Below are 27892 nucleotides of genomic sequence, written 5' to 3'. Positions count from 1 at the left end.
CAATCCTGATTATACAACTATCTCATTAGCAAAAAATGCAGGCACTTTATTCCAAAACTTCCTTAGTGCCTATAAATAGGAGAGAAAAAAATGCCACCCATTTACACACACACACACACACACATATATATATATATATATATATATATATATATATGTGTGTAAATGGGTGGCATTTTTTTATTATTTTTTATATATATTTATGTAACTATATAATAGTACTTTACTTTAACATATGAGCAGTCTCAAGCGTCTGATCTACCACAATCTGCAGTTACAGCCATAATTACAACTCTCGTCGCATATCACAGTCTGGTCGTCTGGAAAAGACAAGATTTAGCAAAAATGTCTTTATGATTTTAACAGATGTACTGAACCACAAATCTCTACGCAGACTACTGCTGCCAGAGATTTTAGGCAAGTCCTGGATCAGAAACAAGTCACTGCAATGTTGGAAAGAAACACACACACAAAAAAAAAGTCTCAGAAGAACAAGAAAATAAAAGTTGTCCAATGCAAGTCAAAAGGAGGAGAACTGAAAGGCGTGAGTTTCCTCTTGCAAACAGAGGTGATGATTAGAGCCAACCCATGTGGATCGAACTGCACACGGCGAGTTTACACGCTCACTTGTGTTCAGAACTGGTGCGACGAAGAAACATAAGACTTAACTCATACTACAAAAGGACTGCTTCTATGAAAATGTACTACTGTGTGAATGACCCACAAATTGTAAACGTTCTCATCCTTTTTGCATGTGGAGTCGCTTTGATTATTTTCAACTCGTGGATCAACGCGCAACAATAATGTTGAGACGGATGTGTAAAGGGAGAGAGTGTTGCATAGAACAGTAATTGCAAGTAAAACTGAATCTTAAAAAAACACAAACATTTTGTTTTAGTAAACCCCCCAAAAAAAGGGAATATTAAGCCTTTATGAATTCTCTGATCATTTTTATTAAAAAAGAAAAGAAAAAAAGAGCAGCAATAAGTAGAAGAACTGCTCAAATATCTCAGTCTGTGTAGTGTAAAAGTCGTGTTGGATGAATTAAGATGTCTATCCGGCACCGGTTACGGGACCGGTCACTGCTTTAACAGGTCTTTGAGCACAGCTCCACCGCTGGCCTCAGCTGAGACGGGCACAGGGGTGAAGGTGGGCAGGTTGTCAGAGATGGGCTTCATGAGCAGGTGACCTCCTGAGCCGCCAGAGCTGGAACCGGCCAGCAGGGGCACGGCAGCAGAGCGGGGGGCCAGGAAAGGATTGGACTCGCCAGGCCGCTTGCCGAGTGCTCCGCCTCCTGTCAGGAGAGAGGTGTATCATTTAAATAAGGTTCGATGTGTTTTAGGGATGTAAGAGAAAGAACAATATCCATATTCTTTTATTTATTCTTTTATACTCATGGTACATTTGTTTTTCTCTTGCTTAGGTGAAATTTCTTCTGTAAGCCCCTAAGGGTTTCCTTAATCTCACCTGCACAAGCTTTCTTTTCTTTTTTCTTGTTGTGTTTCTATTGCGCTAAATAACTACAACTACTACTACTACTACTACTACTACTACTACTACTACTACTACTACTACTACTACTACTACTACTAACAACTTGTCTTGACATGACTGATTAAGAATCATCCTGGCGGCGGGTGTTCCCAAGAGGGTTGTTTACCTGCAGCACCGCTGGCTCTTCCCTGAGGGGGGGCGTTTAGAGGCTTGAAGTCCTGGAACGGAAGCTTTGGTGCGGGCATCGAAGGGGTCGACTCAATCTCCAGGAACTTTACAAACATCTCCGAGAACGACTGCAACGACAAAAAAAAAGGACAGGACAGTGTGATAGTGCTGCTGCTGAATTACTGAGATATTTCTTTTTATTTTTTTTATTTTTAGAAAGGACATTCTTGCTTTACATCCTAAACAAGGAATCCAAAATTAAGAGTTAGCTTCAGAAGTGGTAAGGATTCAGTGTCCTGCTCAAGAACATTTCAGCAGAACACATGATTGCCAGTTAAAGAAATGAATGTTGTTGTTTTTTAAAACCAGCTACTCTGCTGCCATAACGGTGTATGCCTGCACAGGTGGGTAGAAATACTGCAATGGCTGGATTCAAATTCTGTGTTTGTGGGGTAGTGTGTATGTTGATGAGACTGAATTTGAAGGGCACTTGTTAACACATAAACAGTAATATGTATCCGTTTTTTACTTCTTGAAGTGTTGTTAATATATTTTTAAGGAAGTAAATATATTTTAATGAGCAATTTGTATGCTCTTTCTGTAAAAATGAAAGTACAAACACTTAAATATACACTTATATTTTATGGCACTTGCATTAGAAATACTTAATTTTCTTCCCTTTGTTTACTTTCAGTGCCGTATAGGTGACGATATGTTATATTAAACAAGTGTAAAGTGAAGGTAGTGATATTTTTACATTTTTTGGAGCAAACATTTTAATTTATTTTAATGCATAGATGGATGCAAAGTTTTTCAGAGCATGTGTGTGGCAATGCTGCCGTGTAACTTGCAATGCAAACTGTGAACTGCACACATTGCTTGTGACCACGTTGGCCACCCTGGAGCATTGTGCGACTGTGTTCACGGTGTTACACAGAAACGGAGGGCATGTATGCAAACCGGACATTGTAAATGCTTTGTCGGCGTGTCGGGTGATGTATAGATTATTTTTTTATGCATTTCATGAGAATTTTCTTAATCATTTTTGCCATTGCTGGAGTGCATATTATGCTTTGGTCTTCTCTTTTCACTCTGGATTTTCCGCGGGGAAAACATAGAGACCGTGTGAATGCTTTGTTTCTCTATAAGTGCAGGAAAGTTGCCTTGTAATAACTTGCTGAAAGACAGTCCTGGGAAGTGTGGTCCGTGCCCATTGTACAACAAAAAGTTAGACTGGGTTAGGGTATAGCATACCGTATCAAATATGAACAGTGTGCTTCGGCGTTAAAAAGAACTGTATGAGGCGTTTGTTACCGTGTTGAGCCCTTGGCCACTGGTGGGCCTTGGGGGGGTGTTTGGGACACTTTGTGCTCCTCTGCCTCCCAGCCAGTTCGACATCCATCCAGTAACACCGTGCCGTCCGTCCTCCTCCAACATCTGCAGATGGGAGGCAAGGAAGTGCAGACAAACACTACTGAGTTCCTAGAAAGTCTCCAAATCATCACTGACACCTCATATTTTATGGAGTACATGAAATAAGTTATTAACCATTGATTAACCAAAAGGATGAAGAGTGCAGGTACAGTAAATGTCAAGAGTCCTATACAGTCCATTTAGGCTCTTTTTGAAGAGTAGTTTTACTTCTGTTTTCAAAGAGGCAGTCAGATTATTTCAGTTTTAATTGCCCTTGGTTTCCTTTCTGCCTGCCACCACTTTCTGGAAAATTATTTTGTGGACCCACTCGCTAGTCAAGCTTATATACAGATTCTTTGCTGAAAGTCCACACTCCTAGAGAAAACGTATGGCTTTATTATTCACGTCCATTCATACTCCCTAATTATCAGCGTCATTTTGATTCGGTTGGATGGACCCCATATATAGAGCGTATGGCTCACAGCTTCAGGTTAAAAAAGGCAGCCGAGAGGGGATACTAGCTGATCCAATGAGGCTGAAAAGTCGTCTGGTTTTGTGGGACACTTGGCTGCCGTAAACACAAGTTGAGTGGAAAATTGAAATAGCATAAACAGGAGCTGAGGGAGAGATGAAAAAAAATAAGTGGAACGACCGCCAACACAATAAAAATGGGTCTTCTGAGGAGTTATAATCGCATTTGCCCACTCCCTCTGTATCTGTTTTCCTGTAAGAGTATTGGGTAATATACCCTGGAATAGTTGGATGGAGTCCCTAAGGGCTCCCGCCAGACGATCTGGATAAGATAATGCTTTCTTTTTTAAAAGGACAGAGGATTTTCAGGGGCTGCTGGAGTTAAAAGTCACAGTTGAACAGTGAGTTTTGAGGCTTTACTGTTTATCTTTAAAGGACGTGTTCAACTAATTAAACAAAAGTCGGTGGTCTTGTCAGAGTGACCAGGGACAGTGACACTAGGTAATTACTGGATTTGCCTCAGTATTGGGCCAAAAGCCTGTAAAGAATTTGGAGGCAAGTTCTGTTTAGCAACTGTCTTGTTAATTGTTTATCTATCTGTGTCGGCAAGTGTTTGCCTGCCAACACGGTTTGTCATTTAAGTCAGTCTCGGGATAGCCTGACAAGCCAGACCCACATCAAGATGTTGGGTCTGGGAACTCACCATTGGCAGGGCTCAATCTGAGGGGCGGGATAAACGGTTGTCTTTCAAATTCCCTCTGCACGCAATAGGATAGAGCTACAACCAGGCAGAGCATAGAAGAAGGTAGCTGACCTAGCTGACAGATTAAACTTTAAACTTTTGCCGTATCCGGTTGGCAAAACTCCGAACACATCTTTTCTTTTTTAAGAATGACTTCAGTGCCGTTCTTTTCTCAAAGAAAAGCTTTCTGGAGTCGCAAAGCCCATTCGAAAGACCACTGTTCCCAGCAGCGGCAGCAGCCATAAGCCCGCCCACCAACTCTATACACGATGTAATTGGCCTGACCAGAGTTTGGTTTTTCCAGCTTGCAAGCCAACGGAGAGTTCCTAGACTGACCCTGGCTGCGAATGACATTTGCTGCCGCTAGGGTGCGTCTACATTTCTAGGCTTTAACTTACAGAGACCCAACATAACCCCACAAGAAAGAATTTGGCAAAAGGGCAAGGAAAAACTCCCCTTTATAGGAAGAAACCTTGAGCAGAACCGGGTTCTTTATCATTCAGTTTCTCCATTCTGTCATGCTCTTCTTTTCGTCACAACCGACTGTATCTGCAATTTAGACACCAACTATACAGCCCTCTTACCTCGTTAGGGTTGGGTATCGTTTGGGTTTTTTCCGATACTGGTGCTAAAGCGATACTTTTAAAATGGTGCCTGAACCGAAATATATATAATAAATTTATAATCTATATAATATAAAATATAAAAAAAAGGAGCACAAAATACCAGTTGGTGACATTAAAGAACGGCTTGTTTATTGCTAAGGCCATATGGTCAAAATTAAATGACTGATTAATAATGTAATGACAATAACTTAAAACAATGACTTATTTCACCAGTAAATTGCTGGTAAATGACAAAAACAAGCACCAGATGGGAAAAGGGTATTTTACAATAACTTTGAATGCACCACAAGGCTGGCGAGTTTCAAGCAAATGCACCGTCTGTGTTGTTTTTCAGACAATGGCAGCTGCAGTCAGACTGTTACGTCCCGGTGTTGAATCCTCTACAGGGAAATACAGTCACCACTTTACACCGCTTAACGTAAGCTGTCAGCATTTTAACCATTGGGTTTAATCCAGCTAATAGCTAACGGTAACGTAGCGTCCCGTGCAGCGATGATTCTGGAAAAAAAAAATGTCAGGCACCGAAATGAGGAACCAAATTTTTCGTTCTTATTCGGTCTCGTTACTACCGTTTACGTCGGAACCGGTGCCCTATTGGCACTGTGTTTCAGAACCCAACCTTATACCTCGTGTTGTGTCAAAGTAAGACCTCTAACCTACTGCTCAATGATAACGTGACATGACTTTGCAGCTGAGTTATGTCTAAGTGAAACTGCTTTTTCATGTGGTGTTTCCATTATTTTGTCCACTACCTGTATATCATGGTATATAGGTACATTGTGTGTGACACTTTTATATACTCTAAGTGACCAAACAAAGAAATAAATAAATAAAATAAATCTTACACGCATTTGGTAAATACATAAAAATGTATATAATGAAATGATTATATACTTAATGTATTAGTGTGGCGATGCATCATTAATTTATTCCCAATAAGGCACAATGCCACAAACATTGCTCACCGACTGTTAATGCCATTATACTGCAATACATTTTTTTACTAATACCACTTGCTGCCTAAAACCATGATTATGTGAATATGTGATTGCTTAAGTAAATATAAGTCAAGGAATCTCACCTTATCAACATCTTCTCTGCTTAGTCCCAGAACACTTCCCATGAGCCTCAGCACATCGGCACGCTTGGTTTTAGGTGTGTGGAAGTATCCCAAGAACAGGTTACGCATCAGGACTCTGGAAACAGAACAAGATGAATAATAAGGCATGATGTAATTCAAGACCTCAATCCCATCTATATACAGCTGCATGCATTATAAATACATGTGTTCGTTTCAGTATTTGTTTACATGTGTTTCTCCAGGGAGACCGAGAAACACAAGCTTTATTTATAGCAATTCAAGCACTGTACAAAGTGAAAATCATCCATCTCCAACTTTTCATGAGCTAAAACATGACAATGCATTATTGCAGTAATTCAAAGGCTTTTTTTAATGGTTTATGTAGTTAAAGAAACACTTAACCCTTCATTTTATTAAAAAATTCAGTATCTCCAGTATCTCCCCCCCTCCTTCTCTCTCTCTCCTCTCTGCATCTGTCCTGTGAAAATAAAGGCCTAAAAATCGCCAAAAAAATTATAAAAAAAAAAATATATATATAAGACTTATCACATTTTTATACTGCAGTGTGACTTTCTACAATCCTTTGGAACTATGGGAGAGTAATAATGAAAACCATATGTGTTCTTAATCATATTTAACCCAGATAGGACTGAACTCACTTGTCTATCTTCCCCTCTGTGCTGTTTAGAAGGTTCATCAGTTTCCTCTGCGCCTCCTCCAACATCTCCTGTCTCACTTCCACTGTAACACACACACACACACACACACACACACACACACACACACACACACACACACACACACACACACACAGTGAAGAGATGGTTATTTTAATCTTCTGAAATAATGTTGCTCATAGTCCCAGTGTGTGCCCTTAATGTCGTAGCGTTAAAGTCACAGCGTTAAGCGGCCGATCTCACGAAAAAGAAATACCGGACAATCTCGGGAAGTCGTTTAACAACTCACTGCTGTTCTGAAGGTATTTCAGAAGCATCAAAGAATGTTCTCATCATCTGGATGGTTATATAATACATATGATAAAGAAGATCTTTTAACCGTTTCATGTTGCATCTATATTGCCTAACCAAGTACTTGAAATTGGCCTTGCTCCTTTTGCACAACACAAGCAAAAATATGAATAATAAATCATAAAAAGTAAATCTTAGAAAGTTACATCAATATATAGCAACATAATTGATGATACTGATACGCTAAAATCTTTTATATTGTGCAGTGGACAGAACTTTTTTTCCCCTCCAGATGGTTAAAAGAATCTGGAAATACTGCTGTAAGAGAATATAGCTGCAAGACTTGCTAAGTGACCTTCTGAGTTGCAACGTCATCGGGTATTTATTCATCAAAATATTGGATTCTTTGCTGTAGCTTGGATTTCGTGTCACAAATGAGAAATGAGATGTGATGTGATGAGAGACACAAACTGGGGCTATGTTGCACATAGCAACGTTATCCTCTCATTAGTGAGACTGTGAATCAGAACATTCTCACGGCTACACAACTATTAATAGATCCAATGTAAATTTTGCATAGGTGACTGATTTGTTGAGCAAATATATGGCTTCATATCGGGTCTAAACAAATGCAATGTCTGGCCAGCCAGAGAGGGGTGAAAAAAGAAACAGTCTAAGAATTTGCTGTGATGTAATGGCCAAGCCTGAGAGTGATAAGAGTGAAATCTGCTGAGTGTGACACAAAAAAATAATAATACAGGAGAACATAATCCAGGAGGCGACTAGAGTTTCACGTGCATTCCGACTACAATAAGGACACGTGCACACTAAAATAAAAACATGAGCCTGGGAGAAAGAAAAAAAGTCAATGTTTAAAGACTGCCTGGGCAGGAGAAAGGCAGTGCAGGATGGCAGATGCACTACATTTGAAATAAAGTTGTAAAGTGGTCTTTAAACCAAGCCGACAGAAAACATCTTTTAAAAGACATTTATATTTACTGCAACCCTGTGAAGATACTTTTATTTTGCTGAAAAAAATAGAAGGCAGAAGTTTATAAAGGAGTTTTGTCAGATATTTCCATCACTCCCTCAGCAGACGTGTAGGAGTTGGCAGGTAAATAAAAAAAAAATAAATACAGCTCAGCTGCAGCTCACCTTGTTTTTTCAGCTCTTCAATTTGCTCCTCGTTTAGATCGAGCTGATCGGTGAGGCGCGACGCTGACTCCAGAGCAGCGTTGGCTTCATCGAGGTTAATCTGACAGAGAGCAAAACACCGTCAGTCATAGAGCTCAACAGTGTGGTTCCGGTAGTAAAAATCCCATTGATTTTCTCCATAAGGATTTAGATTATTAGCCATAACGTCTAAACCATCCGAGGCAGACGGACCACGAGCTACGAGGTTATGTAACGAAAGTTTCTGTTCCTGTAAAAGCTTTGAGTCTATATGAAATCAAACCTGTATGAAGAAAAACATGTTTTATTTGCGATCTTATGGAGAAAAACTACACTACCCACAATCCTAAGTGCAGCACCGACGTCTCCGCTTGGTCCAACTTGCTGTTACAATGGAAACGTTTACCGTAGCCGCGAAACCGCAAACTGCTAGATCGAGCTTCTACCATTCAAGTCTATGATAGTTTCTCTATACAGTTTTGTACCTTTGCCTTTTTCAAAATGTTATTTTTTTTTTGCGCAGAATCTAATGTTTTACATTCACGATTCATCTTGTAGCTGGTAGGCTTGGTTCCAGGCTTAAAACTCTTCTAGAAACATCAATGAAACAATTGAATGGGGAAAAACACTTCCAGAACCATAGCTGTTAAAAAAAGTGGCCGGTCACTGTTGCATTATGGCTTTCATATAACTGCAACTTTAGCGGTCATCAAGAAATATAGGTCACGCGTGTTCACTTTGTGGCCTTGCTATTGGCTGCACATGTCAAATATAAATAAATCAGATCTGATCAGTTATTGATTGCTGGTTTACCTGAAGGGCCGATGCTTGATCTTCCAGCCTCTGAGCTTTTCTTTTCCACTCGTCCTTCTCCTTCTTGTGCCTATCAAGCTCTGCCGAGTACATGGCTTTCTCTTCTGATGGGGGAAGAGACAATTACTACAGGTTATATGGAATTTCACTGCTAGATTGCAGGCAGAAACTGACTCATCATCACTACCACCAGGTTCTCTGTAAAAAAATAAATAAATAAAAACGCTGGCTAAAATACTAGACACTATTTGACGACCAGAGTCTTCATGTTGAAGCAGCTGACTTGCCTTGTTGAAACTGCTCTAGCACCATCTGCAGGTTGGAGAGTGACACTGCATACTGGTTGACCTGCTCCTGAGAGGTCCTGAGATGGATGAGGGCTTCGTCCCTCTGCTTCACCACTCCACTCAGCTGCTCCTGCAGAGACTCCACCTGCATGCTGGCCTGTTGGCTGGAAAAAGCAATATTGGCCAATAAGCAGAAAAAAACGACTTTACTATTTATATAACCTTAATTTGATCAGGTTAATCAAGAATCTCATATCATATCTCATATTTCTTAGGGAAATCCACTACTTAATATCAGAGACACATCTGTATAACATTGGAATTACATTTTGTGATATGCCGTAGAGGGACCAGATAAATGGAAAACGATAGGGGACTTAAGATAGATCCTTCAGTAACCCCACAACAGAGTGGGGTTACCACAACAAAGTAAAACCTAGTTGACAGGTATGAACAAAACTAGGGCTGGGATATATGGCCAATATCTTCTATCCCGATATAGGTATTTCCTTACCTTGATAACGATAAATATCACAATATAGCATTTTTTCTGGTAATTCAATATATAAATCTTTTTTTTTTTTATATATATTTTTTTTTTTGGAATTTAGGCCTTTATTTTTGACAGGACAGCTTAGACATGAAAGGGGAGAGAGAGGGGGAATGACACGCAGCAAAGGACTGAGCCTCTGTACGTATATGGGTGCTCGCTCTACCAGGTGAGCTACCCAAGCGCCCTCAATATATAATCTATATGAAATAACCACATGGTAAAGCCTATTTTTGTATACTGAGGAGTTAATTAAATATAAAAAAAAACGAAAAGTACTGAGTATTGTTTTAAGAACTTAAGTGCAAAATGAACATAACGTGCAAGGATCAGAAAGTTAAGCATCGTCCAAATGACAAAAATATTGCCATAATGTAGTTTGGTTTTTAGACATTGTGATAGAAACAATACAGAAAAAAATAATATATACAATGAACATTTTCATATTGTTTTGATTATATATACACGTATAGCCATATTGCCCAGCCCTAAACTAAACCAATGTAGTACTAAATCACTGAGGCCAACTAACGGTTTCAGCAAAGGTGTAGCTCAAGGCAAAGAAAACCAAAGCAAAGAGAGAAAATGATTGAGATCACTTGACTTTCCAACCACTAGTGGTCACACAATCATTTTGTGTTGGGGTAAATTTTTTATCCTACCAGATCTTAGGACTATAATCAACTCAGTGTGGTTACTTAGGGTAAGACAAGTGTATCTTACAATCAAAACATGCAAGGATAGCCTAGTGCAGCTTAAATGCATCTTGTATTGTTATTAGTTGTAGGGCATTTGCATCTCTTATTTCTTTGCCACAGAACCAGCATGATACTTATTCTTAATGTAATGTGGCATGCTAATGCTGTACAATACCTAAACCATGGTGAAAATGTGCAGTGAACTCCCTGATGATTTTATTTGTACCCAATGCTGTGTTTCAACCCCACATTTAATACATTTTATGCTAACCTGGCATTCTCCACAGCACTCGAGGACGTGGCCAGTTTCTCGTCCAGCAGTGCCACCCTCCTGCGTAGTTCAGTCTCCCGGTCCTCTGCACCGAGGGCTTCTCTCGTGTACGAGTCCTCAATCTCCAAGAGGTGATTACGCAACCTTTCCAGCTCCAAGTTGAGACGCTGTTCTTTGTCTCTCACATGCTGAAGCTGTGAAGGAAACCGAAACATCCTTACATGTGTAGAGCAACTTTGATTCCTAAACTGTAACTGTTTCTACATACTTATACCTATTGAATGGATTTTAAAGTTTTGATCAATAGACAACTTGATTCATGACCACATGTTTAGGTGACTGGACAACATGACAAAGGAGGCAACACTCAGTAAACACAACAGTAAAGGAACTAACAGTGGTTTTGCAGTTTGTAATATCTGTTAAATCTATCTAATCATCCATATTTTCCCTAGACCTATGCAGGAAATCTGTTTTGTAATGTGAAGCCTATTGGTCTTGAGTCTACATTGAACCCGCATGTCTGTGATTTGGTGATATGGTACGTTAAAATAATGTGATATGGTACGTTAAAATAAATGTGATGATGGAAAAATACACCAAACTGGTTGTTTTTAAAATATTTAGATTTTTACACTTGCGTACAATTTGCTAAAGAGATTAACTTCGCATCTGATGTTTCCTTCGAATGCAGAGTAAGGTGTGTTTCAATTGACTTGAAATTAATGTAACATGGATTGACAAATTTACTACTTTGACAATTTTAGCCAAACCAGAAAAGATGACAGAATACCATAGAAAACATGCGTGGAATTTGTCTTGCAGATCAAACCCAGCAGTGAGCAACCACAGATTCATATCTTCATAGTTCAAATGAAAGGCTAGTGAGTGAGCCTCATCGGTCCTCCTACCTCAGTTTGTATCGCAGTGGTCTCCATTTGTTTTTGCTTGAGTGCCATCATCACCTGATCTCTCTCCTGCTGGAACGCCACAGCCTTCTCCTGCATGGACTTGAGTTCATTCAGGAGTTGATTCAGCTCGCCCGACTTACCCTGCATTACATCATCAACAGAGCACATCACAAATGTAACTGTCTGAAGAATAAAGGACAAAAGAAAAAGCACCGTTTCCAGTCTAAATCAACTTTGCTGGATACATGTGTTCATCAGAAGAGTATTAATCAAACTGACAAAAAAACAAAAAATGTTGGCACCTTGCATTAAGCTATACAAGACAGATTCACTACAAAAAAAAAATACTAAAATCTATTCTATGAGAAAAGAAATCCTCAAAATGTGTCCCCGACTGACCTGCTCTTTGTCCTTTAGCATCCTCTCCACAGTTGCAGACTTCTCGCTCACTGCACTCAGTTCAAACTCCTTTTCTCTCAGCAGGAGGGAAACCTGCATGTTGGTTTCCTGCAGCGCTCTGAACTCGGACTCTTTCTCTCGAGAGCGTGTAGCTACCAGCTCGTTCTCCTCCTTCAGCTTCCTCACGTCCATTTCTAGAATAAGAGCCCGCTCTTTCAGATTGGTCACGGCCTGCTTCAGCACCTCGTTGTCGTTCTCGCGGTTGCGTAGTGCCTCGCTGACGTGACTCAGCTGGTCGCCTTTGGTTTTGATGAGCAGGTCTTTCTCCCTCACAGACCTCTGCATGGCTTCCAGCCGCTCTTTGGCCAGCCGGACCTCCTCGGCCTGACTTCTCTGCTCGCTCTCTGTGGCAGACGCCGAGTCGGAGAGCCGCTGGTTGTTCTCCTGGAGAGTCCTAATTACGTTCTCCCTCTCAGCCAACTGAATTCGCAACCGTAGAACTTCTTCTTGCGGTTTCTCGTTGTTCGCTGTCGGAGGCGCCTGGCGGCTTGGCGCGTCGGCCGTGAGAGAAGGGCCACTGGACTGAGCAGCTACGACTTCGGGAGTCGGTCCAGACACGACGGCTACGCTGTCCAGTTTACCCAGCAGGACGTCCTTGGTGGTGCTGAGCTGGGTGATGGTCTGCTGGACCTGAGCCAGTTCCTGACTCAGACTTCCCAGCCTCCTTTCCTTCTGCTCGTAGCTCTGGATCAGTCCAGCGTAGTCCACCGACAGCTTGGAGCTGCAGTCGCTGTCGGCCGAGACCTGACCCTGCAGCTTGATCAGCTCCTCCTGCAGCTGCGCCGACTCGTGCTGCATGTTCTTGACCGTGGTGATCACCTGCTGCTTCCACTCCTCCATCTTCTTCACCTGCTGCTTCAGTGTGTCCCTCTCCTGCAGCAGCTCCTCAAACTGATTGCTGCTGACGCCGCCGGAGCCCGAGCTGGAGTCCCCTGCCGAGGACTGCAGGACGGTCACCAGGGTCTGGCACTTCTGGGTCAAGGCGTCAATCTCGATGTCCTTCTCCCTGATGATGCGCGACAGGTTCTGGATGGTCTCCTTGAACATCTCTTGGCTTCCCGAGGGATCGCTCATGTTGGAGAGGCGTTGGTTCTCCTGCTGGAGCTTGGACAGCGCCGCCTCCTTCCCCGCCATGATGTCCATGAGGCGGTGGTAGTCCGAGCGAAGCTGGCTGTTCTCTCGGGTCTTCTCGTTGAGCACGGCGAGCACTTGCTCTCTCTCCACGGCGTACGCCTGCAGCTGCTGCTGTAGGAACATGATGTCCTGGCTGTGTCCGCCCCCTCCGGCCATGGACGCTCGGGCGCGGAGCGCCTGGATCTCCAGATCCTTCTGCAGGACCATCTGGGACAGTTTGCCCACTTCGTCGCGAGACACCGCCAGCTGATCCAGCTGTCTGGTCAGCGAGAGGTTCTTCTCGTTCAGCTGGCTGATCTCGGTCTCTTTCTCCTTGATGCCTCGCACCAGCTTTTCTATTTCGCCCTTAGAGAGGTCGTGTTTCTCGTTGCCGTTGTCCTGATTCAGAGTCTGGGTCTTCTCCTCCTGCAGGATGACCTCTCCCTGCACCGGGGGGAAGTCCGCACGAACGCCACTCTCGCTAAACTGATCGACCGTGTGCTGCAGGCAGGATATCTCTTCGTCTCTGGCGTGGATGAGTCTGTCGTAGTTGAGTGTAACCTGCTGATGGCGAGCGTGAGCCTGCTCCAGCTCCGTCTGCTGAGCCTGTAGGGACTGCTGCGACAGAAGGAGAGAGGCATGGAGCTCCTCCGTGGTTCTTCTCAGAGTCTGGACCTCCTCTTCCAGACCGCTCCTGGAGGACTTGAGCTGCGTGATCTCCGTCTCTAGCTCTGTGATGATGTCTAAGGTCCGGGGCTCAGTCAGAGGTTGAGGCCTGCTCTGCTGATCCCTGAGCCGGTCGATCTCTTCTTTCAAATGACTGTTCTCCTCCTTCATACCGCCCAACTGTCTGTCCTTCTCTTCCAGGAACAGTTTGAAAGCATCCGCTTCCTTTGTCAAGACTAAAATACGGTTCTCCATCTCCTGCTGCAAATCTGAAGCATTTTGTTTCAAAGTGTCCATGAAGACATCCTTCTCCTGCAGCAAATCGGTCAGCTGCTTCTGCCCCGAAACTGTGATCGAAAGCATCTCGTTGGTGTCTCTGTGGTCCGACGCCACTTGCTCCATGTCTCTCTTCAGCTGAGCTATCTCCATGTCTTTCTCCTGGTTGAGTTTGATGGCTCGCTCGTGCTCCATCTGTAAAGCAGAGGCATCCATGGAGCGGGCGCGAGTCAACTCCTCGATGGTCTGCTGGTACTGTCTTGCCTGCTCCGTTAGTGTCCTTTCAGTCTGACCCAATTCCTCCTCTAGCTGACTTTTCTCCAGCTTTAGAGCTTCAATGCGAGTGTCCTTCTCACGCACTGCCCTGTTCAGAGCTGCCTGGCTCTCCTTCATCTGCTTGGTTACTTCCTCAGCTCTACCCAGAGCCTGCTCCCTCTCCGCCTTCAACCTCCTTATCTCCATCTTCAACTCATAGTCCTCAGACATCGCCTTCTCCTGAGAGAGCCTCATCTCATCCAATTCTCTCCTGAGGTCTGACAACTCCCTCTCCTTCCCTGCTAGCTTCTCTTTAGTTCCCTGTGCCTCCGTTCCTCTCTCCCCTGACTGATCCAGCTCTGCTTTGGCACCAGAAGATTGCTCCTCTCGCTCCTGAACAGTCCTCCTCAGCTCTGCGATTTCTCGTTGTGCTCCCCTGCTCTGCTCCTGTGCACGTCCCAGTTTGTCTTTCAGCTCCTTCACGGTCCGGTCCAACTCCTGTTTGCCCATGTGCAGGTCGTTGAGGGTGAAAGCGCTCTGGCTGTTTTTCTCTTTTTGGGTGTCCAGCTCTTGCTCCAGTGCCCTCTTCTGGTCTTTGGTTGTGTTCAGCTCTGCAGTCAGTTCCGTCAGTTGGGCCTCGGCCTCTTTCAGCTGTCCAGAGAGCTGCTCCTTCACCGAGATCATGTGCTAGAGACAGAAAAAGTAGAAACAACACCCAAAGGTGAAAATCCGTAAATTGTCAAAATGTTCCTCATTGTGAAGGGTTTCTACAAGTTTTCCTTTTTTAAATGTTATACTTCTTCATTTTTTTTGGCTTGATTTTGTTTGGCTTAGTTTTGATAATTCTTGTTCTCAGCATTGTGCCTTTACACTCAGTAGGCTAAATAAGTAAGTAGTAAGTTAGGTATGTATCATTTCACAGTTTAATATTACCACAATGTGAGAGAGGTCAGTGGTTATTAAAAAAAAAAAAACATTTGTAGTTTTAAGTACATAGAACTTTTGTAGCCCTTAGACCTGCATGTAAACCTAAGAAAAATAACATTATAACAGTAATGTGCATGTATATATGTACTACGCAAATGTATGTGTACATATATGTGTTTTGGGCATTTTATTTTGTCCTTTGTAACTAATTCATCTGAACTGTTATCACTTGAATCATTGCATTGCCTTAAGCCTGCTGATTGTAAAGCAATTTGCAATTACAGAATTTTATAAGTGCTATATATAAAAAAAAAAATAATATGATTATTAGTAAATAATCAAGGGCCACGATGGTCAGTCAGACCTGTGTTGCTTCCTGGTTTTGCCGGTCTAGTTCCTCCAGCTCAGACATCAGAGTGTCCCGTTCCTCCTCAGTGTTTCTCAGGGCCTTGTCCTTTCTCTCCAGCTCGGCCTTCAGATCCTCCAGGGACTCCGAGTCACCAGACTCAGCTTCATTATTGCTAACTATTTGGTTCTCTGCCATTTCTAGTCTATCTTGCAGATTAAGCTGTGAAAAGACACAAACACAAAGCGTTACACTTCAGGATTTTTTGTATATATAATCCAATAGACCTCAGCTATTAAGTCTTCTTACAACCATTATATCAGGAACCAGTGACTCCAAATTTGCCACTCTATACGTATGTCACAAGGGACTCCTTTACTCTAAAACGTGCATACAGACACATACAATAATTGTATCAGTTAAGCTAATAGTAACAATTACTTTGAGCAGCCTGTGTGTGGGGGGGGATCTGATTGCATCAGATAAACAAACCTTTTCTTGTTCTAGACTTTCCTTTTCTTCTCTCAACGTCGCAATAATGGTGTTCAGTTCTAAGATGTCCGCATGCTCAACTTCTTCCTTTGGTTCTGCCTAATTATACCAATAGAGTTAGAGAAGTCATTAAACGAGGGGATTAAATCATGGAAACCTACCACTACATACATCATAAATATTCAACATGATTAATAATTTATATTTACACTTACCTCAGCCAGGCTTTTCAGTCCCTCTATTTCTTTTTCTGCAGCTGGAAAGTAGAAATATAAATCAATATGCAGGTTAATCATAAGGGGAAAACCTCCTATGGCTTACATCCATGACAATATTCTGCCTCTATGCAATACTGATTTGAAGTTACTACAATGGCTGTAATGAGCATGAATCAAAAGAAGTTAAATAACAGTAAACCTGCAAGATTCTTTCTCAACATTTGGATCTCGTGGTCTAGCTGGGCTTTTTGCAGAGACTTCCCCTCCTGCTCCTGTACTCGTGTCTGAAGCTCGGTGACGGAGGCCTGCAGACGCGTGTAGTTCTGCAGCAGCCCCGTGTTTTCTTCCTGGGCCTCATCTTTCTCCAGCTGCAGGGACGCCTTTTTCGACTGCGCCTCCTCCAGACTGGCAGACAGCTCGGCCAGCTGCTTCTCCCGCTGATCTGCTGCTTCCTGCAGGGAGCTTATGGTTTTCTGGAATTCGGACAGCTTGGAGGCATCTGATGGGGAAGAGGATTGACTACCACCTGGAGAGAAGGATTTGGAGGACCACGTTCATTTTGTGTGTTGTGCCAGAGTTGAAACACCTCAACATTTTGGGGTTTTAAAGCCAAGATTTCCTCAGTAAAATCTCTGAGTTCATATCTCTTCCACAAGTTACAATAACAAATACAAAAGTTAGGCTAACCACTCTGAATCTGGTCCTCCAGCTCTTCTATCCTCTCCTCGTACTCCGCTAAGTCCTCTCTATGTCGGCGTGTGATGTCGGCCATCTTCTGTCGCTGGGCGTCCTGCAGAGCTGCCAGTTCATGCTGGTGTTCATCCACCTCGCGGCTCATCTCCTCTCGCAGCTCCTGTTCCAAAGCAGCAATAGCATCAAGGTTAGAGTCCCAGTGTCGATGCCGTCGGTGGAAGTTGTTATCTTAAATTATTTAAACCTGCCTTAAATGAAACTTTCAAACATGGGGACAGCAAAAACAAACTGTAAACACAACACTGACTGGTATAAAGCTCCACAGAGCAACGAGGAACTTCAGTAGGGTAATATGAGCAACGCCTTTTATATACACACACACATATATATATATATATATATATATATATATATATATATATATATATATATATATATATATATATATATATATATATATATATATATATATATATATATATATATATACATACACACACACACACACATAAAATATTACCTTAATAGTTCTTTGAAGTTTGAGGATCTCTCCCTGGTCGCCGTTACCAGCTCCTGCCGCTGTTGATGCCTGTAATAAAATAAAAATGAATTAGATCTCATTCGAAGCACAAACAGAATCAAGTTTAATTTAGTTTAAGTTGGTTTATTTTAATAGAAACTGTACAGCTATTCATTGTTGTTTCTTAGCGTGTGTTTTGAACTTGCTTGGTGTGGTGGTGTGATGAACTAAAATAAACGTAAAACGCTGATTCTTGTGATTGTCTAAGCCTTTTAGTATCTGGCACACTGTTCTATGTTAATATTAGTTTGCACTCTTTTGTATAGTATCTAAGTGTTTTTGTCTTATTTTATTTACCTTGTATAATCTTTTTCTATTTTAGTCGGTGTGCTTTTCTTTTTACTTGACTCAAAGAGCCTGCACACAAATTCCTATGTGCCTGGATGGTTTGGTGTATTTAGTATTTAGTAGCTTACCATCTGAAAAAACATACACATAAAAGAGTGGTATCAGTCTTCTCATCTAACTCTTGCGGTGCTTCCCCTAGGATTTTTGACAGGGGGCTTTGTTGACTCTCCCCCAAAAAGTTGTTAGTCGTCGCCTGTATGTGTGAAGCGGCTTTATCTCACGCATCCGTTTTGTTTGTTTGTGTGTAGGATACTAGGGATGCACCGAATCCAGGATTCGGGTTCGGATTCAGCCGAATATTGGGCTTTTTGACGGGGTTGGGTTTCTGCCCAACCGTACAATTTTTTTTCCACCCAACTGAACCCTACGCTTGCGCTGCGCTGGTCGACATAATGCAGGTGGACCGTTCAATGCAGTAGGCTGTGAGAAAGTGAAAATTGAACTCGCAAGCAGAAAAAGTGCCGCCCGGCAGCACCCCCTGCCAAAAGAAGGCGAGGCAACCCAAGCCGAGCCACACGGCAATGCCGACCTGTCCTGCGGCGGCAAGGATGGGGTCCTTGCCGCCGCAGGACAGGTCGTCGCCGCTGCACAGGTCGTCGCCGCTGCACAACATCGCCGCTGCCAAAACATTTGCGCATGAAACATCCGAAAGAATACGAGCCGCGCATGAAGGAATCTCCAGACAGCAGCCAAAAAGCAGCAACCCCAGGTACAGCAAAGGAAGGATGGTCACAGCTAAAAAGGTGTGTTAACCAGACAGTTTCTGTCAGCCGTTCCCTCGGCATACGAGTCTCCCTACAGTGGGAGCGGAACGACCGAATGGCCGGCTGCTGCCCGTTAGCTAACGTTAGCTTTCTAATTTTCTCCCACCCAACAAGCCTTCATCATACACTGGTTAGCGAAAATTTGCCAAACGGCGATGTGCTTTCCTACGATGTGAAAGGAGCGTGTGAATTCAACATTAGGTTGTTACATTTAACTATTTTAGAGGCTGTGGCCTTTGTTTACTTCATTCATGTGTTTACTGTGTTAATGGACTGAGGCTGGGAGTAGGATTCGGTTTCGGATTCAGCAGAATCTTTAACCAGTGGATTCGGTATTCGGCTGAACCCCAAAAATCTGGATTCGGTGCATCCCTATAAGAAACACTGGTTAGAAAGTGTATTCCTTTAACTGAATGACCCAGGTGTAACTCCGTGTACCAGACCCATCTGTCCTGCTCCAGCCTTACCTGAGACATTCGCCTCCAGTGTGCCACCTCTGCCTCCAGACGCACGACTTCTGTCGACAGCCTGTTGATCTCCTGCTGCGACCAGATGACGTCGCTGAGGTCCATTTCGTCGCCGTGGAAGCCCTGGTGGGCCCCTGAGGGCCGAGACAGGTAAGAGGAAGCAGAGGAGGAGGTAGTGGTTGAGGAAGAAGTGGTGACAGGCAGCATGGCGGGGCCGCCAGAGGCAGACTGAGCCGACTGCTGCAGCGTCCGGACTTCTTCCTGGAGTCCTGTCTGCCGAGCTTTCAGGTGACTGATCTCCACCTGGGAGGACGCAAATAAACGTTGGGACCGCATTGTTTTTTTCAATTTACCATATGTGTATGCATGACAAAACAAAAATCAAAAAAATGCTTTTCATCTTTTTCAATTGACATACAATTATTTTATTATTGGCAGCTTAAAACTTCCACATGTAATGACCTAAGATACATATTAGTAGAGATGTTCCGATACCAGTATCGGTATCGGCTCCGATACCGCCTAAAACGCTGGTATCGGTATCGGGAAGTACTGGAGTTTATGCACCGATCCGATACCACGTAATAAAGCCCTAAAGAAAATCTACATTAAAGTAGTTTTATTTCTGTTCTTTGTTCCGTTATAACTGACTGTCAAACTGGAGAATAAAAGAAAGTTCTACGGCATTCATTGTTTGTGTTTGTTCATGTTTCACAAAGAGTTTAACCTGAGACAGACAGACAACAAAGATAGAAATCATATCACATCCATACAGGGATAGTAGTATACAGCTGTTAAAACATAATGAAATATATGACACTCTGGTATCGGATCGGTACTCGGTATCGGCCGATACGCAAGTTCAGGTATCGGAATCGGTATCGGGAAGCAAAAAAGTGGTATCGGGCCATCTCTACATATTAGTAGAGCAAACTTCAATACTAAATGGTTAAAACTTGCTTTCTTCCATCTTCAGGGCTAGAGTTATACAGGACTGTGTGTAGTTGCATGCTCTCATTCAATAACACAATTTAAATGTATCATGCGTCCTAAATAACTAGACGTTATTTAGTTATGTAAATATGGGTAAGACACAGTTTTGACCGTTTCTCTCTTAAAGGATATATTTTTAACAGACTTATCATCTAAATGCTTTCATTATAAATACACATGTACATACATCTTTCTGTTGCAGAAGGCTTCTGTACTCCGCAGACTGTCCTTTAATCTGGATCTCTGATGCTTCCAGCTTCTCCTCGAGCTCTGCATAGAGCTTTCTTAATCTGTCATACTGCAACAAAGACGGAGAAGGGAGGAGGTCAATAACAGAAGAAATATGCAGGAAATTAACAGTTTTCTCATCTGATATACAGGAAAGGTGGTCAGAGCTTAGAGAGATGCTGAAGGGCTCTTCAGCTGGATGGATGCTTATTAACACAGTGATCTACACCCATCCTATAGAATAAAGCTGGTGTTGTCCTATATTTTGCTCATATTAACAAATTCTATAAAAACATCAAAAACAATGTGCTGGTCCGTCTCTTAATACTCTCTGACTTCGGTACCCGGCCTGTGGCCAAGCACATTTGCTCCTACTGAAAACCTTAAATCTTTAAAAAGGTCCCATGGCACAAAAATTAGAAATAGAAATGGTGTTAGGTGTAAACCGAGCACCGGGTATCCTGCTCTGCCTTTGAGAAAATGAAAGCTCAGGATGGTGTATTTGTACAGTGTCTGGATTCATGGCAATGAAGGAGCAAGACCCCAGTGCACCAGTGTGGCTCATGGTTTGGGTCTTTTAACAATATTTGATGACTATAAGAAGATGTCTTTCCAGTGATCTCCTTGCTCACTGAACAACAGTATTTCATATGATATGATAAGCATTATGCAGCCCTTCCTTGTTTTAATTGCAAGCATTGTTAGGGCGAGTACACACGTTCCAACACCGGCATTACCAGAGCATTCGAGCCACACAGGAACTACTTAAGATAGTCAAAAAGTAAACAGTGAGAAAAGCATAGTTTCACTCCTCGACTCTGAATACTTGCACAAAGAATCTCACCTCAGATTTCTGAGTGTTAAATGCAGTCTCTATGTCAGCCAACTTGGAATTGGACACCTGCAGCTCTGTGGCGGCATCTGCAGTTACATGGGACAAAAATTGCATTTAATATATCACAATATGCATGTGTCATAAGTCAATTAACAGGAAGAACAGGCAGCATTCATTTAATGCACAACTAAGCATAATACACAAACGTAGCTTCATGTCTTTCTCATTTACGCAGTGAGGGATACATAAAAGGGTTATATTATTCAGTTTTCTGATAACAAGAATGTCAAAATGAGAAAAATGTTCTTCAAGTTTATCTACACTGACACACCACAAATTCAAGACATACCAACCGGTGACTTTTTTCCCCCTTCTCTATCCGAGTCAAACACAGACCTGCTTTACCCGGCTCACATGACAAAAAAACATGCATGGCTGAGCAGGCTAACATTTCTGGAGATCGTATCAGAGTTATGGGATCTTAACAGCTGACGAAGCTCAGCCAATAGATAACATTACTACAGAAACTAAAATGAAGCCTACAGGCAAATCTAGTTCCAGTCAATTATCCTCTCTTTTTAAAAATGTAAGTAAAAAGATGGATGCAAGGCCTGAAACACAGAGTGCTTCACAGCTGGCCCGTTGCTCCGTACTCAGTGATAAGATTTTATACTTTTGGTTAAGATTAGAGCTGTGAGTTGGAGATCTGCGGTCAAAGTTCTCCTAAGCTTTATCACTCACTTCTGTTTGCTTAAGAGGGATGATACTTTGGGGTTAACTGTGCCAAAGGAGATGGGGAACAGAACAGAAGTTCCTTAATTATTGCATTTTGAAGTCATAAAATACTCTTGAGCCCAGACTAAGGTCTAGAACTGGCGCTAAAAACGAAAACAAGCAAATTAGTGACTTACTGAACCATTACATTCAGAATCTGGCATCAACATTTTAAAAGGGGATATCACTAGCATTTGATTTGATCATGAACCCTGGCTGTAATCTGTGTGACCATCAGGCTGTTAGCAGCTCCACTGACAATGAATGAAGGGGTGACTGCATCGACTGAGAATGTCTGCTTGAGATTTTATACACCCAAATAACTTTTACATTGAACTGTAAGTTCTAGAGCTGAAAATGCTTGACTTCCACCATCATCTACAAAAATAAAGACTTAATTTGGGGATCAATATATTTGTCATATGAAGTTCAACCAAAGTATGTGGGTTACATTTAAAACTGGAAGAAACCTATTATTAACCCAAGCCACAGGTAGCTGTAGAGGCATTGGGATAACAGGAAACAGTTTGTGTGCATCTTTTAAAAGCACCTTAAAGTTTTTTTGTCTTTTGTTGGCTCACTTTTACTCACAACATGCTAACCGGCAACATAGGATTCCATTCACTACGCTAAGCTAACTAGCGGCGGCGCTGCCGGTGTTGCACCGGACTACAACAATGCATGCACAAAAAATGCATTGGCTCACCTATCTACAGCTAGGGGAGACCGTGATAAGCCCTATTTCAACAAACGGTGGCGTATCCCTTTAACACTTCTGACCCAAGTAAGAGTTCTTCAGTCGGTTTTCCAAGTTAATACTTTGGCGCTATTAACGTGAACCTGACAGTAAAAAGTTAAGACCATTGTGTGGTGTAAGACACTTGATTGATTGCAAATATGTGGCCGGCCGTCCTATCTACCCATCGGCAGGGTACAGTAGACTCACACCAAAATGCAGTGCAGTGGTGGTGTTAAAAAAAAAAAAAAAAAAAATTAAAAAAATGAGCACTACACGCTGTAATTAAGCTGTACTCTCAGATTTAAATGAATTATGCTGACACTCAAATCTGTGGGCACGGTTATAAAATGCTGAAGATGTGATTCAGTCAAAGAGGTCCTATTCTAGTTCACTGCTGATGAAACAGTTAGGGTGAAAACTCAAACAAACATTGTTGTCATGCAAGTAGTCCGGCTCTCATTCAGTGTCAACAGAGCAGCTTTAGAAAACGAAGTTCTGGGTGTTGTAATGTTTACATGTATATCCGCTCATCCACAAGAGAACGATAATATCTTTAAAAACACCAGACAAAGAAAGCAGCAGTGTACATTAGTTTAGTTACTAATAGTTAGTTAGTTAAGTACATTAGGTAGTTTTTTTTCCCTCTTAATTGAGTCAGACTGGGACATGCACGCTGTCAGTCATAAGTCTTCCAACTAGAGCTGGGCGATATGGAGAAAATCAAATATCCCGATATTTTTGACCAAATACCTCGATATCGTTGCGATATTGTAGGGTTGACAATCTGTGCTTTCCCACAATATGCACACAATGAGATTTTTGATAAATAATCGTCAGTTATGTTGATATAAGAACTATGTGGGTAAAGGCAAATAATGGAACAGCTAGATCAGTCTGGGGTGTTCAGAAAATGACAGCACTTTACTGTAATGCAGCCTTTAAAACCAGGACACTTGTGTGTTGTGTCATATCAGCATATTACCATATCCAAAATTTAAGACGATATCTAGCCTCATATATCGATATTGATATAATATCAATATATTGCCCAGCCCTACTAACAGTTAATTTTTTAGCAATGCGATTACAACATCATTGCAATTAGTTTAGAATTGAGAAATGTTGGTTATTTATTTGACTGCATCTAGATCTAATTTTTTTTAAACGGACACCGATAACTCTAATTAGTCACAGGTGGCATACTGTATATACAGTGAGGAAAATAAGTATTTGAACACCCTGCTATTTTGCAATTTCTCCCACTTGGAAATCATGGAGGGGTCTGAGATTGTCATCGTAGGTGCATGTCCACTGTGAGAGACATAATCTAAAAAACAAAATCCAGAAATCACAATATATGATTTTCTAACTATTTATTTGTATGATACAGCTGCAAATAAGTATTTGAACACCTGTCTATCAGCTAGAATTCTGACCCTCAAAGACCTGTTAGTCTTTACGATTAAAATGTCCACCTCCACTCCATTTATTATCCTAAATTAGATGCACCTGTTTGAGGTTGTTAGCTGGATAAAGACACCTGTCCACCCCATACAATCAGTAAGAATCCAACTACTAACATGGCCAAGACCAAAGAGCTGTCCAAAGACACTAGAGACAAAATTGTACACCTCCACAAGGCTGGAAAGGGCTACGGGGAAATTGCCAAGCAGCTTGGTGAAAAAAGGTCCACTGTTGGAGCAATCATTAGAAAATGGAAGAAGCTAAACATGACTGTCAATCTCCCTCGGACTGGGGCTCCATGCAAGATCTCACCTCGTGGGGTCTCAATGATCCTAAGAAAGGTGAGAAATCAGCCCAGGACTACACGGGAGGAGCTGGTCAATGACCTGAAAAGAGCTGGGACCACCGTTTCCAAGGTTACTGTTGGTAATACACTAAGACGTCATGGTTTGAAATCATGCATGGCACGGAAGGTTCCCCTGCTTAAACCAGCACATGTCAAGGCCCGTCTTAAGTTTGCCAATGACCATTTGGATGATCCAGAGGAGTCATGGGAGAAAGTCATGTGGTCAGATGAGACCAAAATAGAACTTTTTGGTCATAATTCCACTAACCATGTTTGACCCAAGAACACCATCCCTACTGTGAAGCATGGGGGTGGTAGCATCATGCTTTGGGGGTGTTTTTCTGCACATGGGACAGGGCGACTGCACTGTATTAAGGAGAGGATGACCGGGGCCATGTATTGCGAGATTTTGGGGAACAACCTCCTTCCCTCAGTTAGAGCATTGAAGACGGGTCGAGGCTGGGTCTTCCAACATGACAATGACCCAAAGCACACAGCCAGGATAACCAAGGAGTGGCTCTGTAAGAAGCATATCAAGGTTCTGGCGTGGCCTAGCCAGTCTCCAGACCTAAACCCAATAGAGAATCTTTGGAGGGAGCTCAAACTCCGTGTTTCTTAGCGACAGTCCAGAAACCTGACTGATCTAGAGAAGATCTGTGTGGAGGAGTGGGCCAAAATCCCTCCTGCAGTGTGTGCAAACCTGGTGAAAAACTACAGGAAATGTTTTACCTCTGTACTTGCAAACAAAGGCTACTGTACCAAATATTAACATCGATTTTCTCAGGTGTTCAAATACTTATTTGCAGCTGTATCATACAAATAAATAGTTATAAAATCATACATTGTGATTTCGGTTTTATTTTTTAGATTATGTCTCTCACAGTGGACATGCACCTACGATGACAATTTCAGACCCCTCCATGATTTTCTAAGTGGGAGAACTTGCAGAATAGCAGGGTGTTCAAATACTTATTTTCCTCACTGTATATACTCAAATAACTCACAAAAGTTACAATATTCAGTTTTTGTGAGAAGTGTTGATTCAACTTTATGTATATTTCGGAGGATGTAGTTTGTGGAGCTGTTGAATTGCACTGTTATACTGAGAGGGGTTTCCCATATTAAGGCTATACTTACAAAATATGAGAGACACCCCTTAATATAACCACTACATTGAACACCTCTCTAAAACAGTGTCAACAAAAACTCAACATTATAACCTTTAAAAAAGGTTAATTTACTGCAGGACTGTTATATTATTGTGCGGTAGGACTTATTGACCTGTTGTTAGTTTTAGCAGGTTGGACCTATAAACTGGCAACTGATTGTATGCCTTATATATTATTTCCAGCACTGTCTACTTATTACATAATGTAGATGTTATAAGTCATCTTTCACTGGTCAGTGTCAATGTCAATGTAATTGCTTTCTATCTCTTGTTAGCAGACATTTGCTTACAATTATGACAGCTGAGTATGTTACAGTGTTCCTAAAGACCAACATCTTTATATTTCAGGGCCTAATTAACTCAGGGTCCTAATCGATACAATGAAATACCGAACAGCCAATGTAAACATGTTTCTAGATTTTCTACCTCGTTATCACATCACTTGCAGTTAAATCAACTAAAAAATTTTGGTAGTTTCCCAGTTACTGGATACTTTTTTTAATAATGCAAGCAATAGTTCTCCAAGATATTTTTTCAGTTAATGACAGTTTTCTTGTAAGATACCTTTTAGTGCTCAATGTAATGGCTTTATTTTTTCCCAGATGCTGCCTCCCAAGACAGCTGAGATGTTTTTTTACAATCTTCCTAAAGGACCAGTAAGTTGGTAAGACCTAGGAACCTAAAGGAACTTTTTTTTTATGTTGCTACACTGGAAGTATTAAGCAGTGATTTCACATGTGTACAAAATACACTGGGAAGAACAAAGTATGCTCTCCACTACAGCGGTGTAATGCAACAACTTGTGATTATGTGGCTACCAAAGAGAGAAAGGAAAAAAAACAAGAACCAGACTTACCTCCTACTTCTTCCACCCCTTCCAGTAACATGTCTTTGGTAAAGTTTGATATCTGCCCGGTGAAAGAGGACAGGCTACCACCGACCTGGCCCAGAGACTGACCGAGGCCGGAGCCGATTCCACCCAGCCACGATGACATCTCGAAGAGGGCTACAAACCAAACCAAAACAAAAGCAGGGCCGAAGAGGACTAGGACTGGGGGGGGGGGTGTTAGCCTAGCTTTGACTCCCGAGGTGATACAGTAAACTCGGTCATCAAGCTCAACTGTAAGCTCTACACCACAAAGACGACTTTGACTTCAAAATCCACTTTAATCTTCCGAAACAAAGTCGCTTTTCGCGCTGACAGACGCTCATTTAGTAAAGACCCCGGCTAATAACAGCTGGTCGTTTGCCTGAAGGAATTTGTCGAGACAAGCTAGGTTATGCTAAGCGTCGTTATATCACGGTCAAACAGCCAATACCTTAGATTAGGGCTTAATGTTGAGGTCTGTGTCGTCTACGGCTGAGTGGGAGTGGTATTTTTTTTAGCCGGTCTAAACAACACAGCGGCCAGAAAGTGCCACCTCAACTGCAGCCGATATCAGCTCAGCTGCGGCGATGGCTGTCAGGTTTGACGTGGACACGGAAACGGTGCATTGTGGGATACTGGAGGACCAACAAAATCAAGGTGCGTTCAAGAACCAGCTACGTTAAAGAGAATCTTTAGATACAGTAAACGTATCAACAATTTTCATTTACATATTTTAAGATTATGAATAGTATCACTATAAATAATTCGTAATGTTAATATTTAAAAGTTAATTAAAAACATATTATAAATCTAAGTTATTTGTAGTTTTTCCTTTACAGTGATAGCATATATTCGTGTGTGTGTGTGTGTGTGTGTGTGTGTGTGTGTGTGTGTGTGTGTGTGTGTGTGTGTGTGTGTGTGTTTAACTTTATGAGAAACATTTTTTAATACATAAACTACATTGAACCTAAATGTTATATTCACATTAGACCTGGAGTGAGTATAACATTATAACATTGTAATTTCCCCTTGTGGGATTAATAAAGTATAATCATTATTATTATTATTATTATCATTAGTGTGAATCTTTCCTCTTTTCCCTACTTGGAGGTATATGAAATTGACCTGTAACATATTAGTGTTGCTACAGGTGATGGATGAATGGGTCAAACACAGGACTTCCACCCAGGTTTCAACTGTTTGTATG

At 41.9% G+C, this 27892-nt stretch overlaps 1 protein-coding gene and 1 long non-coding RNA gene across 2 annotated transcripts; one reads left to right on the top strand and one right to left on the bottom strand.

Annotated features, from left to right (window-relative positions):
• Positions 1–203: 203 nt before the first annotated feature.
• On the bottom strand, positions 204–27310 carry trip11 (thyroid hormone receptor interactor 11). Its single transcript, XM_028565283.1, has 21 exons — positions 26674–27310; positions 21336–21412; positions 20451–20561; positions 19271–19573; positions 17632–17700; positions 17106–17271; positions 16618–16944; positions 16416–16456; positions 16201–16299; positions 15727–15930; positions 12066–15122; positions 11667–11807; positions 10756–10949; positions 9237–9400; positions 8950–9053; positions 8119–8218; positions 6655–6736; positions 5996–6110; positions 2977–3099; positions 1661–1790; positions 204–1294 (listed from the first exon to the last, which is right to left on the bottom strand). The coding sequence occupies exons 1-21, from the start codon at positions 26810–26812 to the stop codon at positions 1080–1082; spliced, it is 5961 nt and encodes a 1986-aa protein (XP_028421084.1). The 5' UTR covers positions 26813–27310; the 3' UTR covers positions 204–1079.
• On the top strand, positions 18742–20701 carry LOC114546526 (uncharacterized). Its single transcript, XR_003691061.1, has 3 exons — positions 18742–18782; positions 19245–19420; positions 20466–20701. It is a non-coding gene; the product is annotated as an uncharacterized LOC114546526 (long non-coding RNA).
• Positions 27311–27892: the final 582 nt, after the last annotated feature.

Source organism: Perca flavescens, chromosome 20 (assembly GCF_004354835.1).
Source record: "Perca flavescens isolate YP-PL-M2 chromosome 20, PFLA_1.0, whole genome shotgun sequence".
In the NCBI taxonomy this organism is placed as follows: Eukaryota; Metazoa; Chordata; class Actinopteri; order Perciformes; family Percidae; genus Perca; species Perca flavescens.
Note: the sequence above shows the minus strand (reverse complement) of the source record. Positions and strands in the feature narration are given on the sequence as shown.